Source organism: Lathamus discolor, chromosome 1 (assembly GCF_037157495.1).
Source record: "Lathamus discolor isolate bLatDis1 chromosome 1, bLatDis1.hap1, whole genome shotgun sequence".
NCBI lineage: Eukaryota > Metazoa > Chordata > Aves > Psittaciformes > Psittacidae > Lathamus > Lathamus discolor.
In genome coordinates, this window is record NC_088884.1 from 66190773 (window position 1) to 66215002 (window position 24230).

Genomic DNA, 24230 nt, shown 5'->3' on the forward strand with positions numbered 1-24230 from the left:
AACAACAAGGGCCTACAGAGAATTGCTTAGAGGAAATATTTCCCTTGGAAAGGTTCACGCTGCAGAAACCTTGGTTTTCTGTTAACTGCTGATACACCCCAGCTTGGGAAATCTTTCTTTCTCTGTGTGAAGAACTTGGACTCTGCAGCAAAATCTGACCAATAGAGAGCCTCCACGCACCATTTCCTTTCCCTTGTTTTTGTCACTTTCAGCCATTTTCTGCTACTTCTCCGAAGAGTAAAAGGAAGGGGGGGATGTATTGGGAATAATACTCCAGAAATTAAGACAGTCTCTTCAGTTTATTCTCCATGCCCCCAGTTTGTTCATTGATATAGGATTTGTGTTTTTCAGAACAGCTTTTTGGGTTGTTTGTTTTAGTGGTTTTTTTCAGTAAGTGATTTCCAAAATGACTGCAGAAATGAGCCTTAATGAAAGCTAACTTGTTTCCTGATGCTTTCTGTGAAATCTAGTTATTTATCTAAACTTTCTTTTATCATATGTTTTTTTTATAAAATTGTTAGTAATTTAAGTAAAACATTTTTTTTAATATTTTATAAGGTTGATGCTAGTTGTATGCCAACAGTCGGGATACTTAAATTCCAACAGCAGTTTAGGGAAAATTATGCTTTTTTTTTTTTTCAGGTTCAAGAAATAAATGTTTTTTGAGGGGTGAGATGAAGAATCGGGCTTTATTTTCCTTAATTTCCATCAGTTCAGCTGTAGTCTCTTGAAGATGTTGGGCTGTTTTAATAAATACAGTATTATTTGGGCTCATTTTGAGAGCTGCATGCTTGAATTGTGAAAAAAAAAAAAAAGGGGGGGCGGGGACTGAGAGCTAGCACACCTGCAGCTGAGAAAGAAATAGATGTGTAAGCTTTTTGCAGGAAGGAAGAGCTTGTATGAGCCCTATGTCACAGTGCCTGAGTCTGAAGTGGTTTTGGGGTGTTATACATTATGAGAAACCTATAATAGTTTGTACTACTGGACCAGGCTAATAATTAAAATGTTAAAGCTGGATTTTGGAGTCTATAACAGCTGCAGATAGCTGTACTATTGATATGAGGAACAGTGGGAAACTAGCTTATGCAGTGGGCCTCACTTCCCTCCTTACACAAGTGATAAATCATATCTGGAATCATACCAGTTTGCATATGTTATTGAATCTCTTAACCAAAAAGGAACAACAACAAAAATCCCATAGGGTGTGTGTGTGAAATAATTTCATAAAGTACAACTAAGAACAGGTATCAGGAGTATTTAAGTTGGGGTTTTGTGAACAAAGATAAGCTACTTAAGGAATTGAAAGATATTTTGCACTTTCTATAAAATTCAGAGAAACTCTTTATCAGTTAAATCTGATACAGAATAGAACTTGGGAGGTATTTGCCAAAACAAAACCCAAATACACTATGATTTAGAGATAAAGCTGAATTTGCCATAGACAGTTGTGCTGTTTTCATGTAACATTTTTTTAAAATCCAAAATACACAGAGATGACTTAGTGTAAGGTTTCCTAACTCAAAGAGAGAGTAGAAATGGAGGTTCCTCTGGTATCAGAAAAGGCCAGCAGCATTTCTGTACTTTTTGCAGGAGATCTTGGTCTAGCTGAAACAAAGAAATACACTCAACAGAATTATTAGCTACTGTTAACCAGGCATTCTTTATTTCAGTGCTGGGGCCGCACTGGGGATTCCCCTCCATAAGGGCTCCCAACGACTGGTTGCACTTACATTGCTTAAATTTACAAGGTTAATGCATATATATTACAATTTTTGGAACTCATTAACATAAGCACGTTTAGTCTTAGACTGTTATTTCACTGTCTTTGCTGCCATCTATTGTCCATTTTCAAGCTTTACAGCCGCTCTGGTGGTCTTGTGGTCGTTTTACTTTTTCCAGCAGTCTTCATCACTTGTCTGCTTCTTGAATTCTTGTTCCAGCAGTCTTTGAAGCATGCACAGTAGCTAAATGTTTACTCCAGTTTTTTTAGGATTTGGCAACACAGCTGATACAGGTAAATGATTCCTTCCCACTCTTTTACTTATCAGTCAGCTTAGCTAAAGCTCATCCTGAGCATCTGTTAGTTTCAGATAGTTCTAACCTAAACATCCTGCTCTGCTTACAATTGGCATTGTACAAAGGTCACAGAGATTTATCTTATGTAAAGTTCCTTATATTCTTTGGTCAAGGTTCACAAGATTCAGCAGCATTTGGGATGTAGTGTTTAAATTCTTTGTCTCAATGAAAACTGTAAGCTCAGCTTGATACCTTGGCTTTGAGAGACAAACACTTCTAGTTAGAAAATTGTGGTGTTATAGTGTTTGCATATTGTAAAATATGCATTGCCTTATTTCTGAAATTGGGTCCACAATGCATTTCCACACCTTTTCTAAAAGTCAGGAAAATAACATACTTTAGACCACGAAGAACAAAAGGAGGTACTGCTTACCAGCACAAAAAAGTTCTTCTTAATGTGAAATTCCAAGAGAGGAGACATTTCCAGACTCTCTAATCTTCTTTATCTAGGGATAGTTACTGTTTATAGAACAGCATTGTGGCAAAGTCCCCTAGCACACAGGTTGCAGTCTGAAAATTTACCTCCCACTGTAGGAGTGTCCTAATGCCCTAGGTGACAGTATAGAGTGCAGTATGCAGCAGTGTTACAAAAGACACCCCCTTGATGTTTGGTGAGCTTCACTATACTGTAGCTGAAACCTTAAATTCTCTTCGAAAAGAGTGGTGGCCTTTACAACTCCAATGAGTATTCATACAGCATTAGTAGCTGAAATAGTGAGATGGAGGGGGAGAATGAATATTTGTGTAAAACATGTGAAAAAGCAGCTATTCCCAGAACCCTGGAAATGGGGAGTATACGCATGTACCAGAAAGAAGAACAGAAGCGTAATTGTAAGTATAGAGCGTGAGGGTTGCACCTAGATAGTAGGACCCAAATCTTTCTACAGCTTGTCTGGGACATCCAGTCTGTGAAAATAAAGCAATGCATAAAGCAAGGGACAACATAAAGTAATTGAGAAGATGGAGGAAGATAACCTGGACCAATAAGGCATTTGGATATGGAGACAACAGTTGGCGAGTAAATTCTAACGGTCACAGAAGTGTTAGAAGTTGGAGAGACAGAGTAATAGAATTGCTGCTAGCTTCTGAATGACATAGAAGATCATTCAAAGATGAGCATATTGTAGCCATCACTTCTCCCTCCCTGGAGAACATCTGGAGGACTCAGAGATGGTACAAGGCATATTGGCTACCTCTGTAAATGATACTGTCCTGCCCACTTGCAGACTTAATCTTTTGAGTGTGTATGTTAGGATGTGGGAGTGAAATCACTTTTGCTCTGAAATAAAAATGCTTTCCCCTCTTTTTTGAGCTCTTTCATAAAGCTTTGATGCAGCACATATTAGCTATTGAGGATTCCCCTCCATCCTCTCCCCCCTTCCCCCCCCCCCCCCCGTTTTGTTTTTTTTTTTTAACATCAGTTGATAGTTTAGTACTTAATATGGGCCTATAAGAAATATGGTGACAGACTTCTTAGCAGAGCCTGTTGCGATAGGATAGGAAGTAATGGTTTTAAACTGAAAGAAGTGAGATTCAGGCTGGATGTGAGGAATAATTTTTTTTACAATGATGGTGGTCAAATACTGTCACAGATATCCCAGAGTTCGTGGATTCACCATCCCAGGAGACATTCAAGGCCAGGCAGGATGTGATTCTGAGCCATCTGATCTAGTTGAGGGTGTCTCTTCATTGCAGGGGGGTTGGACCAGGTGACCTTTGAAGGTCCCTTCTAACCCAAACTATTCTATGAGTAGTTAATCACAGAGAAAAAGTTATTTCTTATGCAGTTTCCAGGCAACGGTATTTTGGCTTCAGTTTAAGAACTGATTCACTGTCTAGCAGGCTTTTACCCCCAAGCACTGTGTCAAGTTGCTAGCACAGGACTGGGGAGAAAATGTGCTGGGCACAATTACCCTACCTTCATACATCAGGAAAGGGTGTTCTAAGTAGTGCTGTCTGATGCACATGTGGAGATTAAATTTAGTTAAGATACTCGAAGAGCTGCTCAAATCTGAGTATCCCTTTTACTGCTCTTTACCCTTTATCCTGGCTTATCACTATATATTTCTGAAGATCTTCTGACATTTCCTTGCATGCTTACCCTATATCATAAATGTTTGAGATAATTATGAGCATTTTCCTTCTCTCTGCACCTGTGGTTTTTTTATGTTATACCAAGCGTATCATCAGAAGGGACCAGTAAAGCCATATGCTATGCAGACCTGTAAGAGCTTCAACCTGTGAGGCCATTTAGAAATAATGAATTGCTCTAGAGGGCATTTTTTAACAAATACTCTGTATGGCCCCATGGATTTCAGCACAGTATGCCAGTGTTGTAATGCACTTGTGGACTCAGAGCTTAACTCATAGAAATGAATGGCCTTAAAATCAAATTACAGTGTATTTTGAAATACCTCTATTTTATGAACCCATGTATACATTTTATTTTAAGAGCACTTCCATATACTACTACTTTGTATCCTCAAGAGGCCTGGGGAGGCTGGTTTGTGTTTTTTTTTTTGTTTGTTTGTTTTTGTTTGTTTTGTTTTTTTTTTTTTTGTTGTTGTTGTTTTGTTTTTTGGTTTTTTTTTTTTTTTACGTGTTAGAAGTAACATTTAAGAGATACTATTCATCAACAATTTAACTGAAAGTGCAGTTTAAAGTTCTGGCTAATCTACCAGTGTCCCAGTACAGATGCACAACTCTACTAGTGTGCTGCGTGGCACAGGCACCCCCACCCATATCCCCTAGGAATGTAAATCAGAGCTGCCAGAACCTCCCTGAGACCTTCCATGGGGCTTCATCAATTGTGTGCTGTTGCAAAAGGGATGGCCTTGTGGCCATTCTCCTCCTTGAGACATCTTTCCATAACTCTTTCATTTATCCATGAATCCTATGGATGCCTTTACTTAACATTCTGATTTGTATTTTGGAGTTGTTGGTAGCATTTGCTTCTTAAAAATAAGAGACTTATCTGACTGGAGGCTGGCATATATACCAACAGATCCTTTGCTTGCTTTAGACAACCTGAGTTTAAATGTAGGAATCCAACCAAAAGCTGACAGAGGGTGTTTATAAAGTGACTAAGCAGAGAAACAAAGACAGCCTTATTATCGTGGGGAGGGGTGGGGGATGCTGTCAAATGGACTATGACACTTCCCTAAATGTTGTAGTTACAATTCCAAGATAAGCAGTCACCTCAATTGTAAGATAGACCATATATATATATATATACACATATATATGGTATAGATTTACCCATTTTCATAATAGAACACTGAAGAGTTTTGAGCCAGGTTGTTTGGTGAGGAAGGAAATGGAAATAGACCTAAATTATAACAGATATTTAAATAATTAAAAATCCACAACCCAACCAAAACCCAAACTAACCCAACTCCGATACCTGATGTTTGAAAAAGCTGTTATATTTAGAAATATACACCTCTTCTAAAAATATATCAATTTTCTTTTTACATATGTATCTAGTACATTTTCTCAGGCATGCTAGAGGGGGTAGTAAAGGAAGAAAAAAGTAAATTTCTTATCCTAGAAATGTGTGAACTATTATCATAAGAAAGATGTAGAGAGGTGGGAAGTTTGTGTCTGAAGCACGTGTTTGGTTTGTTTTCCCCTGTTTTTCAAACAAGTTTCATTTAAAAATGCCAGTGAAAAATCTTTAATAATGCTGTGAGTTCTCAGAATATGAAGACTAAATACAAGTTAAACCAGAAATCACATGAAAATAAAATCCCTGGCAAATTTTTCAAGGAGATTCTGATTTTAAGATTCCTTGAAGGCTTAATATTTATTTCAAAATGTCTTTATTAAATTGAAAAAATGTTTTCAGTCCCAAAATCACTAGAAATATGTGAAAATTTGTGACATTAAAACAAAGGAGAAAGCCCAAAAGAGCCCAAAATATTTTTTTTAAATTGTGAAATTATGTTTAATTTCAATATAAATTAGTTGACTGTTACATGTGTGAGCAAGTAAAGTTTGCTGGTTTGAATGAGTCTGCCATAAACCAGGAAAGTTTATGGTAGTAGAACACTGACCTATTGTTGTTAACATTTAAAAATGAGTAACATTTCTATTTTAAATGGCATGTGGTTAGCAAAGAGATAACTCGGGCATCAGCGGGACAGTGCTGTAACAGGCTTTTGTTTCTATTTAGGAGCTGAGTAAGACCAGGTCTGTTGCTTCCTCAGTAGACAGGATTCCCAGAACATGATGTTGAAACTTATGCTGTTTCTTTACATCTGTTCTCTTAGAATTCTATAAGCTTTCAGCTTTTTTCAAAATGGTCAAAAAATATGCTTGCTAGGTAAAGGTAGGACAGATGTAAGCATGGGTCTGTGTGCATGTGCTAAAAGAAGGAAAACCCAAACCGCCACTACCACCTCTCACAGAAAAGCTTACTTTTTAGTCATCCTGAAAGAAATGTTACATTACATTTATTAAAGGTGGGGGGGGGGGGAACCCTTCCGCTTATCACGAGGCTGAAGAGTTTCTTTCCCCTACTCTTGAGCAACATGTGGATGGACTTATGAACAAAAAGCAGCTGTAGATCGAAGGGGACAAGGCTGGCAGAGATTATATAAACATACCAACGGAGGGTCTCTATGCAGGCAAACACTGACAACGAAAAAATTACAAAGCAACACATGAGGAGCCCAAAACCTGGGCGGGGCGCTAGCGCTGAGCGAGCACCCGGATTGGTAGGATTTTGCCGCAGAGAGTGGGGAGAGTCGAGACGGGGCAGGAGCTGCCGCTCCTGCTGCTGACGGAAACCCAGGCCTGCCACGGAACAATTACTTGCGCGGGGGGGGGGGCGAGGCAAGGACAGGAGGGGAGAGAAGCGAAAGGTTGCGCAGACTGAATTCGGGTAGGAGCCGAGTGACAGCACGGGGCTGGAGTCCAGCAGACGCGCCACAGCGCCGGTGCCGAGGAAAGTGGCCCAGCCAGCATCTCACGGGAAGCCCTTCCTGAGCTGCGAGGGGGCCGCTTGGGGGCGGAGGCAGCGGATAAAGCCCCACCTCCGCAACTCCCGCCCCCCACAGCCTTCTCCCCCAACATACTCCCCCGTCGTCTCCCCCCTTCCCTCCCTCCTCCACCCCCACCCCTTAACCGCTTCAGTCCTCAACCAGGTCGGACGCCGCGAAATATATTGCCGCTCCTCGGGGCGTGTGGCGTTCAGTGAGGGGCCGCGGAGGGTGTTGTCATGTCTGGCAGAGGCAAAGGCGGGAAGGGGCTCGGGAAGGGTGGTGCCAAGCGCCACCGCAAAGTGCTGCGCGACAACATCCAGGGCATCACCAAGCCGGCCATCCGCCGCCTGGCTCGGCGTGGCGGCGTGAAGCGCATCTCGGGGCTCATCTATGAGGAGACGCGGGGTGTGCTGAAGGTCTTCCTGGAGAACGTGATCCGCGACGCCGTCACCTACACGGAGCACGCCAAGAGGAAGACTGTGACCGCCATGGACGTGGTCTATGCTCTGAAGCGCCAGGGGCGCACCCTCTACGGCTTTGGCGGTTAAGTTCCGGTTGCAAAATCAATACAGTCAAAAAACAACAAGGCTCTTTTAAGAGCCACCCACAAATTTCACAACGAGAGCTGGTTATTACTAAACCTTAAAGTTTAAGTCTAAAATGCAATGTTTGAGACACTTTTGACATTTCGTCAAAAGCAAAATTACACACATGCAATGTTACCATTTTTTGAATTGTGGTTTCAGAATTTTAAACGTGCTACAAAATATCCCATTATAAAAGTCTTAGGAACACTGGAGCAGTACAAAGTGCCCATGTATGAATATGAGTTTTGAAAATAAAAGTGAATTCAGTGCAGATTTTTTTTCTTTTGTTGTGGGCTTTTTTGTTGTTTTGTTTACTTTTGCTTGGGTGTTTGTTTTGTGGTTTGCGTTTTGGTTTTTTTTTTTTTTTTTTTTTGCTAGTGAAGGTTTTACCGCAGTCACAGTAGCTGCAAAGCACAAAGATTGTGCAAATGTAGCGCCCAAGCTGTGAGGGTTACAGGACGGAAATGTCTGTAATTGCGTTGGTATATTTTACTCCAATAGGATTGGAACTATTACAATCCTCTAATTTGCATAACGCCCTTATAAATACGGGGGTAGGCGCCATTTTCTATGTTGTTGAGGTACAGTGAAGATCTTGGAAAGAAACTTTTAAGGATGCCTGAACCAGCAAAATCAGCTCCTGCTCCAAAGAAGGGCTCCAAAAAAGCTGTCACAAAGACGCAGAAGAAGGGTGACAAGAAGCGAAAGAGAGCAAGGAAGGAGAGCTACTCGATCTACGTGTACAAGGTACTGAAGCAGGTGCACCCCGACACTGGCATCTCGTCCAAGGCCATGAGCATCATGAACTCCTTTGTCAACGACATCTTCGAGCGCATCGCCGGCGAAGCCTCGCGCCTAGCGCACTACAACAAACGCTCCACCATCACCTCTCGGGAGATCCAGACGGCCGTGCGGCTCCTGCTGCCGGGTGAGCTGGCCAAGCATGCAGTCTCCGAGGGCACCAAGGCTGTCACCAAGTACACCAGCTCCAAGTAAAACAGTTTTAAAGTTTAAACCAAACGGCTCTTTTAAGAGCCCCCACTCTTTTTTTTAAGAAGAGCTGAGATTGCCTATAAGATTTTAGTCCTAATTAGTTAATTAAATCATTAAATACATAGCTTGTATGTTGATAGATGCATTAACTTTCATAACCAGTAGCAAAAAGTATTTTGCACTAATCAGCGTTCTTGGTACCTTTTTAGAAAAGGATACTTTGTAGCAGCTTTTAAAAGCTGTGTGGCTAAAAAAGTTTCAACACCTACCCTAAAATTTTGCAATTGCGCAACACTAGAATGTCTACACAATGCATTTTGAAAACTCCAGTAATAACCAGCTCTCATTATGAAATTTGTGGGTGGCTCTTAAAAGAGCCTTGGTTTTTAACTGTGTAGAGTATGCAACTGGAACTTAACCGCCGAAGCCGTAGAGGGTGCGTCCCTGGCGCTTCAGAGCATAGACCACGTCCATGGCGGTCACAGTCTTCCTCTTGGCGTGCTCCGTGTAGGTGACGGCGTCGCGGATCACGTTCTCCAGGAAGACCTTCAGCACACCCCGCGTCTCCTCGTAGATGAGCCCCGAGATGCGCTTCACGCCGCCACGCCGAGCCAGGCGGCGGATGGCCGGCTTCGTGATGCCCTGGATGTTGTCGCGCAGCACTTTACGGTGGCGCTTGGCACCACCCTTCCCGAGCCCCTTCCCGCCTTTGCCTCTGCCAGACATGACAACACTCTCCGCGGCCCCTCACTGAACGCCACACGCCCCGAGGAGCGGCAATATATTTCGCGGCGTCCGACCTGGTTGAGGACTGAAGCGGTTAAGGGGTGGGGGTGGAGGAGGGAGGGAAGGGGGGAGACGACGGGGGAGTATGTTGGGGGAGAAGGCTGTAGGGGACGGGAGTTGCGGAGGTGGGGCTTTATCCGCTGCCTCCGCCCCCAAGCGGCCCCCTCGCAGCTCGGGAAGGGCTTCCCGTGAGACGCCGGCTGATGCACTTTCCCTGGCACCGGTCCCAGCGGAGAGTCCGGCTGCTCTGCCTGTCTCGACCAGGACCGGATTCCAGCCCCGCCATCAAGCTGCTCTGTTCTTGTTCAGCTTGAGCATCCTTTCTCTTCTTTGCCTTCCCGTCCTCTCCCTCCTCCACCTCCCCCCGCGCAAGTGACTCTTAAGTGGCAGTGGGGGTCTCCGCCGGCGGCAGGAGCAGCAGCCTTGGCCCCGCGTTTCGGGCTGCCGAGACCCGTCTCCATCCCGACCCTTTCCGCTGTCTGCGGCAAAATCCTACCAATCCGCGTCCTTGCTCGGTGCTACCGCCCCTCCTGGCACAGCTGATTGCCGTTTCCGCTTGTGGGGATATTGCGGATTGACTGATTCTGTGTCGCGCTCTCTTTGTTCGTTCCGGCCACTGCGGCTTCGTGTTTTGTCTACCCAGACACTTCTCTCTCAAAAGCTTCCCCCTCTTCCGTGGAGCCCCGCGGGCTGGGGTCCTAGCGTTCAGCGCTTTCACGTTCGTACGGAACGACCTGCAGGTCGGTGCAAGAGGGAGTAGGGAGTGAGGCCTTAAGAGAGGGGAAAATCAGCTGTGAGGGGCTCTGGTGCGTAATGCTTAGACCTGGGGCTACTGTGAAGGCAACTCGAGCTGCTGCTCGGGAGCGGAGGAGGGACCATGCGCCGTTCCCCTTTTCAGTCAACCCCAGCCCCGAGTGGGTCAGTGGGCAGTACTGACCGAAGGGCTCCTGCCCCACAGCTGCCGGGGTCGAGATAGAGAAGTGGTGGCAAGGACGCAGCTGGATCCAGCAAGCAAAGAAATACATTACCAAAGCTACCAACTAGACGTCTCTATGCCATCTGATAAATGATCAATAACCAAATGTGTGTTATTCCAATGAGGAATCAAGATATTTTTCTGTGTATTTCACACGTTTTTTAACGAACCTTGCACGTGTGCTGCTTACAGTACTTTGGACTATATTTGGAAAGTGAATAAATATTGAAAGAGTTTTGAGACTATTCTTTTTAATTAAAACTGTTACGACTTATACTTGCACAGAATAAAATTATATGGCTATGTACTTGCCATTTCTTAAATTATTAATATTTTGAGCGCTTCAAACATGTCTGCCTTTTAAAGATCATTGATATAATTTTAAATTTTGATAGTTGTTTATGTAATTTCATTGTTGGACATAATTTACAGACCTTAAGCAACATTTTCAGAATATTTATTGGCAGAATATATTCCCTAGCTTCAGGGGAAAATGTGATTGAGATATTCATATATTAAGTTACAGATGTCCAAAAAAAAGTACAGGTGTTTATAGTAATTATAATTATCACTGTGAATCCCATTTTCATTCAAACCATTATTTTAAATAAAGTAAATTAAAGATCTGCCAATCAAACATATAAAATATGAGCAGGCAAAGATAGCTTTAATTTAGACTATGCTTTTTGACTGCACGGAATGAATTAGAACTGTTTATAAACTAACTAAAAGACTTGTCACTAGTGGACCTGCCAGGGTGGTGTTTAACATTAACATTTGGCTCCACAAAGTTTGCTTTGTACTTTATACCTAAAGATCTGTGTCTAGATGTGTTTCCTGAGGCACAATCAATCTTCTGAATACTAAAGAAAGCCTGAAGGTATTACACAAAATCTTTGTTTAAAAATAATAATTTCTTCATATCTCTTCCTGAGTGCAGGTTGAGTATCCTAGTATAACTTTTCCCTCCAGCAGTATAACCACTGGAAGACTTGGAAATTTATCCTCCAAAATCTCCTGGCAGAAATGAGTGATGCAGATGCCAAAAGCAGGAGCTGACAGACTTATTACCTGCAACCCCCTTTCCCCAGTGTGTGTGGGACATTTGATAAAATTTCATATCATTCTTTCTAGAAGGCTGCCTTGCCTGCATGTGGCCACAGACTTCTTTCCTGTGTGTTTTTGTTAGTGAGTTAGTGAGTTAGTCAGTTCTGTCATGGACCAGGGGGTTTTCTTAGATAAAAACAGTTAAAGCAGAAAGAAAATCTTGCTGTTGAGTATAATCCCTGATGAATTTACTTTTACTGTTCATTGGAGACAATAATTATTACTTGAATCAAAGTTTGGGTCCAATCCCCAGACTATAAGTACTGCAGTTTCCCCATGGGTTTGGACACATAGTACTATGAGTTAAATGAGAAAGGAAACCTTTGCAGTACTGTAGCTTTTCAAATAAACTTTAATTAGAACAATTGCTCCAGTTCCTCATTAAACTATAATGATGAGATTGCACTTGATTGTTGCAGTAAGGCAATATCTAACCATGACTGCACAAGAAAGTACTTAATTAGTAAATTAATCATCACATCAGTGAATTATATACAACTGCAAAGTTGCTTTTAATTTTCTTGGGGGCTTACATGGCAATTTAAATCCATATCTATACCTGCTACATAATAATAATATGCAAGCTAGAGTCTTGTAAGTTCTTTTTAATAGAATATATTATTCAAAATATTGAAAACAAAGTGAAGGTGAAAGGTGATAGAAAAGCCTTTTGTCTTACTTTTTAATTATGCATTAAGAAGACTTTTGATGCATTGACTGACATTATTGAGTTACTAGATGATGTTTAAGGTCCCTCCCAACCCAAACCATTTTATGCTTCTAAGATCCCTAAATGTAACTGTGATACACAATATTTGAAGGTGCATGGTTGGAATTTTTTTTTGTATCACAAGTTTGTCAGAATGTGAAGGTGTATTGGAACCCAGTGATACAGCTAACGTATCTTATGGTATGGATTTCCTCTTTACTACTGTTTGTTACATATGCAAATGAGATGAAGCTCGTTTATTTAAACTTGCTTTGCTACATTTCTCCATCTAGTAGGTTTTGTTGAAAGCTGCAAGTCTTAAATGCAAGTAGATTTGCCAGCACTCCTATCATATAATCCATCTGACTTATAGAACATTTCCCTTTGAGGTTTCACCAGTGAGATGACAGCACAAGGTTCACAACTGGTGAAACCATAAGTGACTAAGAAGAAAAAGAATGCCAAGAAGTGGACTTAAGTATCAGAGAGGGTGAAACTCCAGTTACTGAGATGAGCAGGATAAATAGTTAAATGAGACGTGTTTGGAATTATATTCTGAATGAAATGACATATTTGTGGTCAGATGACAAGAAGAATGTGGAGAAGTTCTGGACTTACTTACACACTCAGAGAATGGTAAAGCCCTCTCCTGTGGTACCAATTCTGATTTCCATGTAGAGGAGTTTTCTTTCACCGAGAAATCACATTCCTAGATACATATAACCCCACAGTCTTTCTCTGGGATTTGAGTGCTTTGATCTAGAGATACACACTTGTGGCCCAGAAAGCCCATTTTATCCCGGGCTTCATAAAAAGCACCCTGGACAGTAGGTCAAGGGAGGATCTTCTCCCCTTCTGCTCTTCTCTCATGAGATCTCACATGGAGGTCTGCATCCAGCTCTGGGGTTCCCAGCACAAGGAACACATGGCCCTGTTAGAGGAGGTCCAGAGGAGAGCCCCAAGGAACAGCTCTCCTGTGAGGAAAGACTGAGAGAGTTGGAGTTGTTCACCCTGGGCAAAAGCAGGCTCTAGGGAAACCTTATGTCAGCCTTTCAATATAAGACAACAGAGAGAGACTTCTTACCAAGGCCTGCAGTGACAGGACAAGGGGGAATTGCTTTAAACCAAAAGAAGAGAGATTTAGATTAGGTTTTAGGAAAAAATTTTTTACTTATGAGGGTGGTGAGGCACTATCACAGGTTGCCCAGAGAAGCTGTGGCTGCCCCATCCCTGGCAGCATTCAAGGCCAGGTTGGACAGGGCTTTGAGCAACCTGGTCTAGAGGAAGATGTCCCTGACCGTGGCAGGGGGATGGAACTGAATAAGCTTTAATGTCCCTTCTGATCCGAACAATTCTATTGCCTGAAACACATGTGAAGGAATCTGTTCTAGAAGAGACATTAAGAAGATTTGTGCATGTTAAAACAGTTTTAATACGATTGCAATTGCTCAAGAAGAGGAGTGCCAAGTAGCTGCAACTAATGAGGATCAACAACATAATGAAAACTTTATGGCTCTATGTGTACCTACTCACAAACAAATCCTTAGGCGAGATACCATCACCATACCACGATAGTGTGGTGCTCCAGACAGCTCTCCTCTATGCTTCTCTCCACAAATCATCCATGATATCCCACTCTGTGATATCCCACACAGTTCTACTTAAAAAACCTCTCTGTTACAGCTTGGGGGTGGGGAGGAGAGGCTCAGGTATCTTGCTGTGTATGTAGCATTTTCTTTCCTCTAAGCTCCTTTTCCCCGGGGGATAAGGAGGACAGGAGTGCTGCAAAGGTGGGAGTTCTGGCCTCCATGCAGGGTGCTGCAGACCATCAGGTGCAGTTTCTGGGCACACCTTAGTAAAAGGAATCAGCTAGACAAGTCTCTCTCATAATTTATAGCAGTGCATTTAAAGAGCTTTAATACTTTACTCATGGGTGATACCTGAGCCAACAATAAAGATGAATTCAAATACTTTTGCCCACTGTTAATTGATACAAGAGAAATAGTTATGCACAGCAAGACAATTAAAGAATGGCTATTTTAAAATCCTACCTAAAAGAAGATATATATCATCATTGAAAGAAGTTTCCTCTGAGTAGAGAGCTGCTACATTATTGCTTTGCAGTGCAGGTCCATCTAATTGAGGTTCTAGATCAAAATGAGCTATTTCCCTTAAAGCATTTTTCATTTTATTCCTAAGTCAAGTCACAGGGCAACTTTACAACTTTAAAAGAACAACAGCCAACAGAGGAAGCCTTTCTTCATTTTTCGTAGTTATATGGGTTTGTAACAGTATTTTCACGCTACAGAGCTATTTGCGCTCCCCCCACAGCTTTTTAGCAACCCCAGTCCCCATGTTTTACACCATAAGTAGCCAGGAAAATCACAATTGAGCACATTGAACATTAAGAATGAATCTACTATAAACAAACAAAAAACCCACAAAAAAAACACCCCAAGAAAACCAAAAACAGTAACTCACTACAAGTATGATTAATGTTCTTTCCTTACAAAGTATCAAGAGCTGGAATGTAAATATACCACCCCCTCAAGAGACTGAAGGTTTAAGGCTTTGCCACAGAACACGGCATTACTTAAACTCAGTGTGTAAGGAAACAGCATCAGACCTCTTTCATAAAGCAAGCAATGCAACTCTTTTCTGACCGTGTGGGTGGCTCTGAAAAGAGCCTTTGGGTTATAAAGTTATATTTAAAGAAATCTGAGCAGCTCGATTTTCTGAGTTTACTTGCTTTTAGCTTTATGACTCTCAGTCTTCTTGGGCAGCAGCACAGCCTGGATGTTGGGCAGCACACCACCCTGCGCGATCGTCACCTTGCCCAGCAGCTTGTTGAGCTCCTCGTCGTTGCGGATGGCGAGCTGCAGGTGCCGCGGGATGATGCGCGTCTTCTTGTTGTCGCGGGCCGCGTTGCCCGCCAGCTCCAGGATCTCGGCCGTCAGGTACTCCAGCACTGCCGCCATGTAAACAGGAGCTCCAGCGCCCACCCGCTCCGCGTAGTTGCCCTTGCGCAGCAGGCGGTGGACTCGGCCCACGGGGAACTGCAGTCCTGCCCGCGAAGAGCGCGATTTGGCCTTAGCTCGGACTTTACCCCCCTGTTTCCCGCGACCAGACATGCTTCAGCCCCTTAAAATAGCTTACACACAAAAACGTTCACAAGAAGCAGATGACAACTATCCTAAAAACAACGGGTCTTCCCCTTTTATCCCTTCCCAGGGAGGAATTAGCTCTTGGTGATTGGCTGGAAACATCCGTTGCTTTGACAACCAATGAGACGAGGGATCATTTTTTAACCAATCAGCGACAAGGATACGCCTCCTTGCTAGAAGATCCAATCGAATTGAACGAGTTGGAGGTCCGGTGTTTGCATAACGGCCCTATAAGTAGAGGGCTCTGCCGCCATTTTAAGTTCTCATCTCATTCTGACAAGGGGTGAGGGAGCTGGTAAAATGCCGGAGCCGGTGAAGTCAGCGCCTGCTCCCAAGAAAGGTTCTAAGAAGGCGGTGACTAAAACACAGAAGAAAGGTGACAAGAAGCGCAAGAAAAGCCGTAAGGAGAGTTACTCCATCTATGTGTACAAGGTACTGAAGCAGGTGCATCCCGACACTGGTATCTCATCTAAGGCCATGGGCATCATGAACTCCTTCGTCAATGACATCTTCGAGCGCATCGCTGGCGAAGCTTCGCGCTTAGCCCATTACAACAAGCGCTCCACTATCACCTCTCGGGAGATCCAGACGGCCGTGCGGCTTCTGCTGCCTGGTGAGCTGGCCAAGCACGCAGTCTCCGAGGGCACCAAGGCTGTCACCAAATACACTAGCTCCAAGTAGAGTGCCTGCGACTGACAGTTATAATCCAAAGGCTCTTTTAAGAGCCACCTACATAGTCCTTAAAAGAGCTTTAGCACAGTTAGTATCTTAGGTTTCCTGGGTGTAAAAGCGGTTGTAAAACGCTAAACTCAAGTTGAAATGTATCTTAAATCTGTCATAACGGCTTGTAATTATTAATAATATCTAGAAACCTTGAATAAAGTTAAATTATTGATGACTACATAAATGTTAACTTTCAAACTTTCCAGTAAATGAAAGCGCTGTTGTGAATCAGTACAGTAATGACTTAGGATGTGAGGCATTATACATTCCATCATAAATCGAAAAGACTCACATAGATTGCACTTGATAGGTTAACGCGCGGGCACCCCAAAAATAGAATAAGAGAAATACATAGGCCATTTTTTCACAGTTGTCACTAGACAGATAGTCCAGGACAAGACAGAAAAGACAAGAAGACAAGGGGAAGCGAGGATACCTCTTAGAAGGGGCAGGTGCGCTTGGAAAACGAGCTCATAACGCCAAGAGCGGAGCCGGCGAGGGAAGGCGCGGGCTTTTCGAAATTACCTAATTGCCCAATAAGCGAAAGCGGATTCTCCATCAGCCAATCACAACTGGACAGAGGCGGAGCCACAATGCCCCAGGGAGGGCCGCATCTCTCCTACTGCCGCGGAAGCACCGCCAGCAAAGCGCCCTTCCGCGGCGGCTGAGATTAGCTGCCCGAAAGAGCTCCTGCCGCTCCGACTGCACCACCACTAGGCCAGCAGGGTGCAGAAGAGGACCGCTGATAGCTCCACTCGCGCCCCCGCACCCCCCCCAGCAATCTCCATGTCGAAAAGCAGGTCGGGGAAGCCACGCAGAAATTCAGACCTGCCTCACGACAGCGCTGCCGAATGGATAAGTCATTGCCAAGGAAGCGGAGAAGGTGCGCTGACAGTTCCCGGTTACGGCTACTAAAAGGTGTAGCCGTCGCGCCCAGGCTGTTAGTAACTGAGATGGTTAAAATCGCCAACACAAGACTCCACGCCCCGGAGCGACACCCGCCCCAAGCAGTCCCTTTAACCCTCTTGCGATGCTCAAAAAACAGTCAGCCTTTAGAAAGCGTTTTCGCAGGAAATACAAACTTTATTTTTCCAAGTCTTAGCGTAACCACGGCCGGAAGTTTAGCGTCCCATCCAAACCACAGACGAACGTCCCACACGGGTAGTGTCGTGTGGTTACCTCTGCTGCAGGCACAGACCTCGGCGAAGGAGTGCATCAGCCCTTTTTGGGACAATAGTGGGTGGCTCTTAAAAGAGCCGTTGGGTTTCAGTATTTCCACTTCAACACTTCACTTCTTGGGCGCCGCCTTCTTTGCCTTGGCTGCTTTCGGCTTGGCTGCCCTGGGCTTAGCTGCTTTGGGCTTCACCGCCTTTGCCTTGGCCGGACTCTTTGCTGCTGCCGCCGCCTTCTTGGGCTTGGCAGCCTTAGTCGCCTTTTTGGGGCTCTTGGCTGCCTTCTTGGCAGCGGCAGCGGCCGGCTTCTTTACTTTCTTGGGGCTCTTCTTCACTGCCGCAGCTTTCTTGGGCTTCTTAGCAGCGCTGGCAGGCTTCTTGGCCGCCGGCTTCTTAGGCTTGGCTGCAGCCGTCCTTTTCTTGGGAGCTTTTTCTTTCACCTCTCCCGGCTTCTTGCTGAGGCGAAAAGAGCCGGAGGCACCGGTGCCCTTGGTCTGCACCAGGGTGCCTTTGCCGACGAGGCTCTTGAGCCCTAGCTTGATGCGGCTGTTGTTTTTCTCCACATCGTAGCCGCCGGCGGCCAGCGCCTTCTTGAGCGCGGCGAGGGAGAGCCCCTTGCGCTCCTTGGAGGCGGACACGGCCTTGGTGATCAGCTCGGTGACGCTGGGGCCCGCGGGCTTCCGGGCTTTGGAACTGCCCGCCGCCTTCTTCGGCTTCTTGGCGGCCGCTTTAGCGGCCGGGGCAGCAACAGCGGGAGCGGCGGCGGGAGCAGTCTCCGACATCGCTGCAGAGACTTCTTCCTAATCAAAAGAAAGTAATTGGGCTACAGTAACCCCGATGCCTGAATTTATAGCGAAGCGGTGATCTGTGATTGGTGCTTTGCAGAGCCCGCCTAACTGTTAGCCAGGAAGAGCTTTTAGTCCGCCGAGTCTGTGTTTCTTTGGAGTTATAAATTCATAATTTTTGTAAACTGCGTGCCACGAAATCACCTCAGTTTCTTCGGGCGGTGAAAAGAAGAGGGTGGACTTTCATTCGGGGGAATTTCTTGCTCTTGGGAACCCAGATGAGAGAGAAAAGATGGGTTTAACCCCACGTTGTGAAGCCAGAGAGACCCCGGCAACGGCAAACTTTTGTTTTTCGTTCTAAATTATAATAAATCCCGTAGACAAAAAGTCTCCCCCGTATTGCAGACTTATTCTTTAGGGGGTTTTCTACAGATTAGGACAGAAACCGAGGGGGCAGCTTCAATATTTTAGTCGTAAATTGATTTCAAAGAGAAGGAAGTAACACAATCTCATGGCTGAGCGTTGAATATGGATAAAGATTCGGCTCACTTAACCATATCTTTAAGTATTAAGGATACCGTATTTCTACAGAATTTCCTTGTTTGGGAAAATAAGAGACCTTCAGAGGAATATATGTACTGTTGAAAAGTGTCTGGAACTTGCAAGGGCTCTTCATTTTTTGTGGTGGTCTGTAAGTGAATAGCAAGATTTTGATATTTTCACAAATTGTTCCTATTTGTAAAATAAGCTGCCCATACTTAGTTAATGCATATAAATTTAACTGCTAGTTAAATGCTTTCTTACTTACATCACTCGTTTCTACTATTCTGTAAGACTTACAGAAGCCAGAAGCAGACTGGTAGGGGAAAAATAGCAGTTATATATACACTAATATGATCTTAAGCTCCTTAAACATTAATGGAGACAGCTGAAGCCTCTGTTCACCCCAAATAAATGAAATAATGTGGAAATCTGGCCTATGTGAACAGAAAGTTTAAAGTTCAATATTACCTGTAAATATTTGATAAGATTTTTTTTCCTTTTTTTTTTTTTTTCCCCAAGAGATTTTATAAAACCTGCCATTCGCTTCTTTAAAGGAAAAGAAAAACACTCAACAATTTCGGTTTTCATCCAAATCCTCAGAATATTGAAACATTTTTCAGGTAATCCTCACAAATCAGAATCAGCTTTAATTATCCCACTTAATTTTTAAGACTCAGAAAGTGACAACAAAGGTTACTTATTTTTTGAAGGACTTCAACGATTTCTTTTAACTAATCAGAAGACAAAAGGTTCGATTGGTTGTAATGAAAAAGAAGCCAGGGTTTTTTTTTTTTTTTTTCTTTTATTATTATTTCCTTTGTTGAAAAGAAGAAATTAAGCCCAAATCTAATATTTTGCCCTATTGTACTTTATAAAAATTTGTTATGAAAAATGTTAGTGGACTATTTCAGCAAAGGAGTGTCTCTTCTAGGATGGATAAATTGGAGATTCTGGAAGACAAATAGTATGTTGGAAAAGGCCCTGGCATTTTTTTTTTATTTTTTTTTTTTTCTTCATATATTAAACTTTGAGAACACAGTTAAGTTATATGTAATACTAAGGAGTTTTAGTTGAAATGTGATAGTTTTAAATGGCGAATAATAATAATAAGATACATTAGAATAACAAAAGTTAAAACAATGAACTGCCACTGTTTCATATTCTCTTCTAGATCTATTTTTGGTTTTTTGTGTCTGCATGCAAGCCAGCTAATACATACTTTGAATCAGAGAAGTGGAAGGAAAAAGCAAAGAAAAGGAAAAATTATGTTCTCTAGTACCCCACAGTAGGGACCGAAGGGTGTACTGAAGTTGACTATGAAATCTGCCCCACTTCTTGTGAACATGATGCTGTTCCTAAGTAAGCAACTAAACCAAATCCACAATAGCCATAGAGTTTCAAGCTCAGGCTGGTAATTCAAATGATCAGCAGAAATATGTTTCTGAGAGGCAAAAATGCAGTTGCTCATGGGCAAGATGAAGGCATTATGCTCATTTTCCAGGTTATTTGAATGGAAATGGCCATAAAGCAGAATTTGAATGTAAGTGATACAAAAGACAGATGAAGGAAATCTTGTCATCTGTCTGGGTTTGATGAAAAAGGTCATTATCTGGGAATTTCAAGCAGCAGAATTTAGGACTTCTCCCACTTTTAGTTCTTGATGCATCCATGTAAATCTGCATGTCATTTAAATAGTTCCCTGCTCTCTGTTTTGAGCTACACTTCTGAAGTTCTTTGCTCTTCCCTAGTTGTTTGAGACACTGGAAGATCTGGCAGCTGGCATCCAGAATTATGTTTCAGCACCCTTTATTGTATCTATTCCTCAACCATCATGCTGGCTCTTTTCTGTACAGACCATTATACCTGGCCTACTTCTGAGCAGTGAAAATTTTCTTGCTTTTACCAACCATTTCTTTAATGGTATGAGGCACTGTGAAAAGGAGAGTCATTTCTAGGTTTATTTCCCTGCCCTGTACCAGTAATGAAATTTTCTAGTTAATTGGATAAAATAAACTTATCAGAAGCTTTGAACAATTCTCACTTTTGCATTGCTGTAAATAGCTGTTAAACACTCCATTGGACCAAAATAACAGTTCTCAGTATTTAGAGACATCAAATACTATCTACCTGACAAATAGCATTGATATTGCCCTGGGCATTTTACAGATAAAAGAAAAACAAGCCTCCTACCACGTAACTTAGAAAATCAGTAGGAGAGTATGGAACGTTTCTTCAACATGTCAGAGAAATTTGGAGAATTTTTCTTTGTGCCAAGCAGCATGACTTGAAAAACAAGTTCTGAGCACGAGCTGGTAATAACAATTGTTTGCAGCTTCCATGTGAAGAGACAAATATTTAAATGTGACTTCTTTTATACTAAATTTCAATCAAACAGCAAAGATTGGAACTTCTGGTTTTTAACTTTTCAAGCACGCTGTCCAAACTCAGGCTCTGTTCACCTCCTACTCAGGACCTCAAACTAATTTCTTATGCCTCCTTAAAAGGCAAACCCTTACCTGCCCAAAACAGAATCTCATTTCCATTCATCATCACATAACATGCCCTGGCATCCTTCCTTGCCTAGCAGTACAGGTGCTAGTGCAGATTGCAGATGACCCTACAAAATGCCAGTGTATTTTCCAGTGCAACGATCTTCAAAACAAAAATAGTTTGCATATAACTTAGGAAGTCATTCCTAAAACTGTATAGCACAGAAAACACTTGATATTTTTTTTTTTTTTTTTTTTTTCTTTTCAAGACAGAAGGTCTGTGTGGAGGAGAAACAGCTTAAATGTTAGACAAATAGAGGCAAATTAGACATTCAGGCTGCAGAAAGAGAACAATCTAAGTAAGCTGATTAGCCAAGTTTAGCTGAAGAACTACACTCATTTAATTACATTAACTATTACTAACATGGTAAAGACGCAGAGAAATTATGAAGTTTTAATTGAAGCATGCTATCTTCTTGACAAAGAATGATTTTGCAGGCATTCAGGTAATCACTCTTAATAATAAAAAACACCATACAGAGGCATTAGTCGAGTTGCTGGCATACTACAATTATATTGACAATACTGATTCAGCAATTGCAAGGTTTATATAGTATGGAAGAGTTAAGATGTCGAAAGGCAGTCAGTAGTAAAGAAACCTGTACCCTTTTAAGATATATACTTAAACTAAGCTACCAAAAATATACTGACAGAATTTGAGTGTTGGGGAAATCACATCTCCTAAAAAGAAGTATCTTGCCTTCTAATCTACCACCTAATGCAATAGGTCCCACACCCACACTGGAAGAAGGTTCAACTAGAGCAGGGAGACACTGCAGCTTCTCCAGGAAGCTCGCTGCTGAAAAATAAATAAATAAATAAAATATTTTTGTATGTTTAAGCAGAATTTCCTGTGTTTCAGTTTGTGCCCATTGACTTCTGTCCTGGTGCAGTACTGGAAAGACTCTGGTTCTGTCTGCCTTATTCAGGCATCTGAACACATGGAAAAGACTCCTCTAAGCCTTCTCTTCTTCTGGCTGAACAGTCTCCTCTCTTTCAGCATCTCCTCATATGAGAGATGCTCCAGTCCCATAAGCAACTTTGTGGCCCTTCACTCATCTCACTCTAGCTATATCCACATCTCTGTTGCACTAGGGAGCTCAGAACTTGACTCCAGATGGGTCTCACCAGTGCTCATATCTCTCAGTACTATTTTGCAAAAAATACTTCTCCAGGTTAATTTATGAAACCTATGTGCAGATTTGCTCTGAATAGCCCTAGCATCACTTTTTTAATTTTGGTGGTTAAACAAAGGTAGCTTAAAAAAACATTGTTACCTCTCACACAGTCCTTTAGTTTCAAGGCTTGTCATGACCAGTTTGAACTCCCCTGATTTGGCTCAGTGAGCATGTTGTCCATGGCTGTAGGACTTAAGGCTAGTTGGAGTCTCAGCAAAACTTCCACTTTACAAAAACACTCCTACATTCTGGGGTGATCAAAAGGTGAGGAGAGACAATTTCCTGCCTGCTGTAACTGCTAAGTGCTTGCTAACCAGCAAAAAAGAAGGGCGGTATATTTAATGAATCAGCCTCAAAATCTCCTTGTCTGTCCAGAAAATGACAGCCTAAAGCATCAAAATCTTCTTTCCAGCTTATAAAAGCCTTGGATCAAAGATCCTCTTACAAATAAATTTTATTTCTGTCCACCCATTCCTAAGACTGATAACTATCATTAGTAGTAATATTATTACTACACATAGGAATCTCAGTTGAGCAGGATTTTTTCTACTTTGTTATGTGCAGTAGTCAACTTTGTGTTGTTTTCTGTTGAAGAAAAAGAGGAAGCCAGTAAATGAAGAAAGACAAAGAAATATAAGTACCTGCATGTAAAAGGCTGCACAGGTAACCCTACCTGGTGCCTGGAAATAAAATGTGGTGTCTGAACCAATGTTATGTATTGTCTATTCTCCCAGGTGGACAACACAGTCAAATGGCAATTCTTTTTTGTGAGTGGTATTGCAAATACTGATTCAGTCAGAGATGAAAATCAAAACTAAGCCATCAACATAGAAAATCTACATCCTACTACTTCAGTGGCACTCAGGATGTATATGTTATTAAGTGTCATTTCCTAAGCTATCAAAGGTTGTTGTAGCCCTTCATGCTGAGTGAAGGGAAACAGGATGCTGAAAGCTTACCTGTAGACCCAGCTATGCACCCAGCCCATATAGTCTCTTCGTTAAGGTACCTGAAGAACATGGGCAAGAACTAAGCACGTAAGTCATTCTGGATTACAGATTTATGTATTGGCCAGGTCATTCCTTCCACCCTGGGGAAGGAATACTGCATTGATAAGGAGTCGTACTAATTAACAGCTCTGCCAAACTCAAGGAAGATACGAATAAACTCAAGAATCTACAGTACTCAAAGCAGACATTGGTTTGTAGGATGCAAGGGAAGAAATTAAAACCATGTTTAACTGGCTTGCTCCAAAATTAACTTTAGAAAGAGTCTCAGTAGAGGATGTAATATTTCCCTAGAGCTGGCCAATACAGCGCAGATTTTCCATCTGTTACATTTTATTTACTTTTAGAAAAATATTAGAAGTGAAACTAATAATCAGGGAAACTTGGACTAGCACTCCCTACACACACAGAGGGTAGAAAATTTTATTTAAATGTTTATGATTGTCAACTATAAAATTAAAATATTGTCTCAAACAGAGTTCTACAGGATCAGTCCTAGGCATATTTGTGATGTGATTTACAGCCTACAGGGCATATATAGAAATGATACAGGTACTGACAAGTAAATGAGTTCTAGCATGATGTAGGACAGTTTATGTATTGAAAAATGCCTGATAAATTAGAGACACTGTCTTCAAAAGGACGTAAGAGACTTCACCTGGGAAGAAATATATCAGTTTTATGAATATTAGACAGTAGCAGTTGATGAGCATCTGAGTAGATCTGGATCTTCAGATTATAGTTGTAAACTGAAATTGAATCAGCAGCAGTATGTTACTAGGCTTTAGGAAAAGGAGACAGTGACAACATCTACGAGACAAATGAAGGTCTTCCTCTGTGGCCAGGAATGGTATAGTCTCACTTGGAGTTTTAGACCCAATTTTTGGTAC

General features: G+C 42.3%; 5 protein-coding genes across 5 annotated transcripts; 3 read left to right on the forward strand and 2 right to left on the reverse strand.

The window, feature by feature from the left end:
• Positions 1 to 6940: 6940 nt before the first annotated feature.
• On the forward strand, positions 6941 to 7672 carry LOC136012884 (histone H4). The gene has a single exon (XM_065675940.1). It carries the CDS (start codon positions 7298 to 7300, stop codon positions 7607 to 7609), a length of 312 nt encoding a protein of 103 aa, XP_065532012.1. The 5' UTR covers positions 6941 to 7297; the 3' UTR covers positions 7610 to 7672.
• A 537-nt stretch (positions 7673 to 8209) lies between these two features.
• Positions 8210 to 9466, forward strand: LOC136012755 (histone H2B 7). The gene is made up of 2 exons (XM_065675816.1): positions 8210 to 8640; positions 9153 to 9466. Exons 1-2 carry the CDS (start codon positions 8219 to 8221, stop codon positions 9154 to 9156), a joined length of 426 nt encoding a protein of 141 aa, XP_065531888.1. The 5' UTR covers positions 8210 to 8218; the 3' UTR covers positions 9157 to 9466.
• Positions 9467 to 12099: 2633 nt separating this feature from the next.
• LOC136012815 (histone H2A.J) lies at positions 12100 to 17076 on the reverse strand. The gene has a single exon (XM_065675867.1). It carries the CDS (start codon positions 15348 to 15350, stop codon positions 14961 to 14963), a length of 390 nt encoding a protein of 129 aa, XP_065531939.1. The 5' UTR covers positions 15351 to 17076; the 3' UTR covers positions 12100 to 14960.
• On the forward strand, positions 15534 to 18576 carry LOC136012859 (histone H2B 1/2/3/4/6-like). The gene has a single exon (XM_065675900.1). It carries the CDS (start codon positions 15684 to 15686, stop codon positions 16062 to 16064), a length of 381 nt encoding a protein of 126 aa, XP_065531972.1. The 5' UTR covers positions 15534 to 15683; the 3' UTR covers positions 16065 to 18576.
• On the reverse strand, positions 17169 to 18105 carry LOC136012745 (histone H1.10). Its single transcript, XM_065675808.1, has one exon. The coding sequence runs from the start codon at positions 18058 to 18060 to the stop codon at positions 17395 to 17397; it is 666 nt and encodes a 221-aa protein (XP_065531880.1). The 5' UTR covers positions 18061 to 18105; the 3' UTR covers positions 17169 to 17394.
• Positions 18577 to 24230: the final 5654 nt, after the last annotated feature.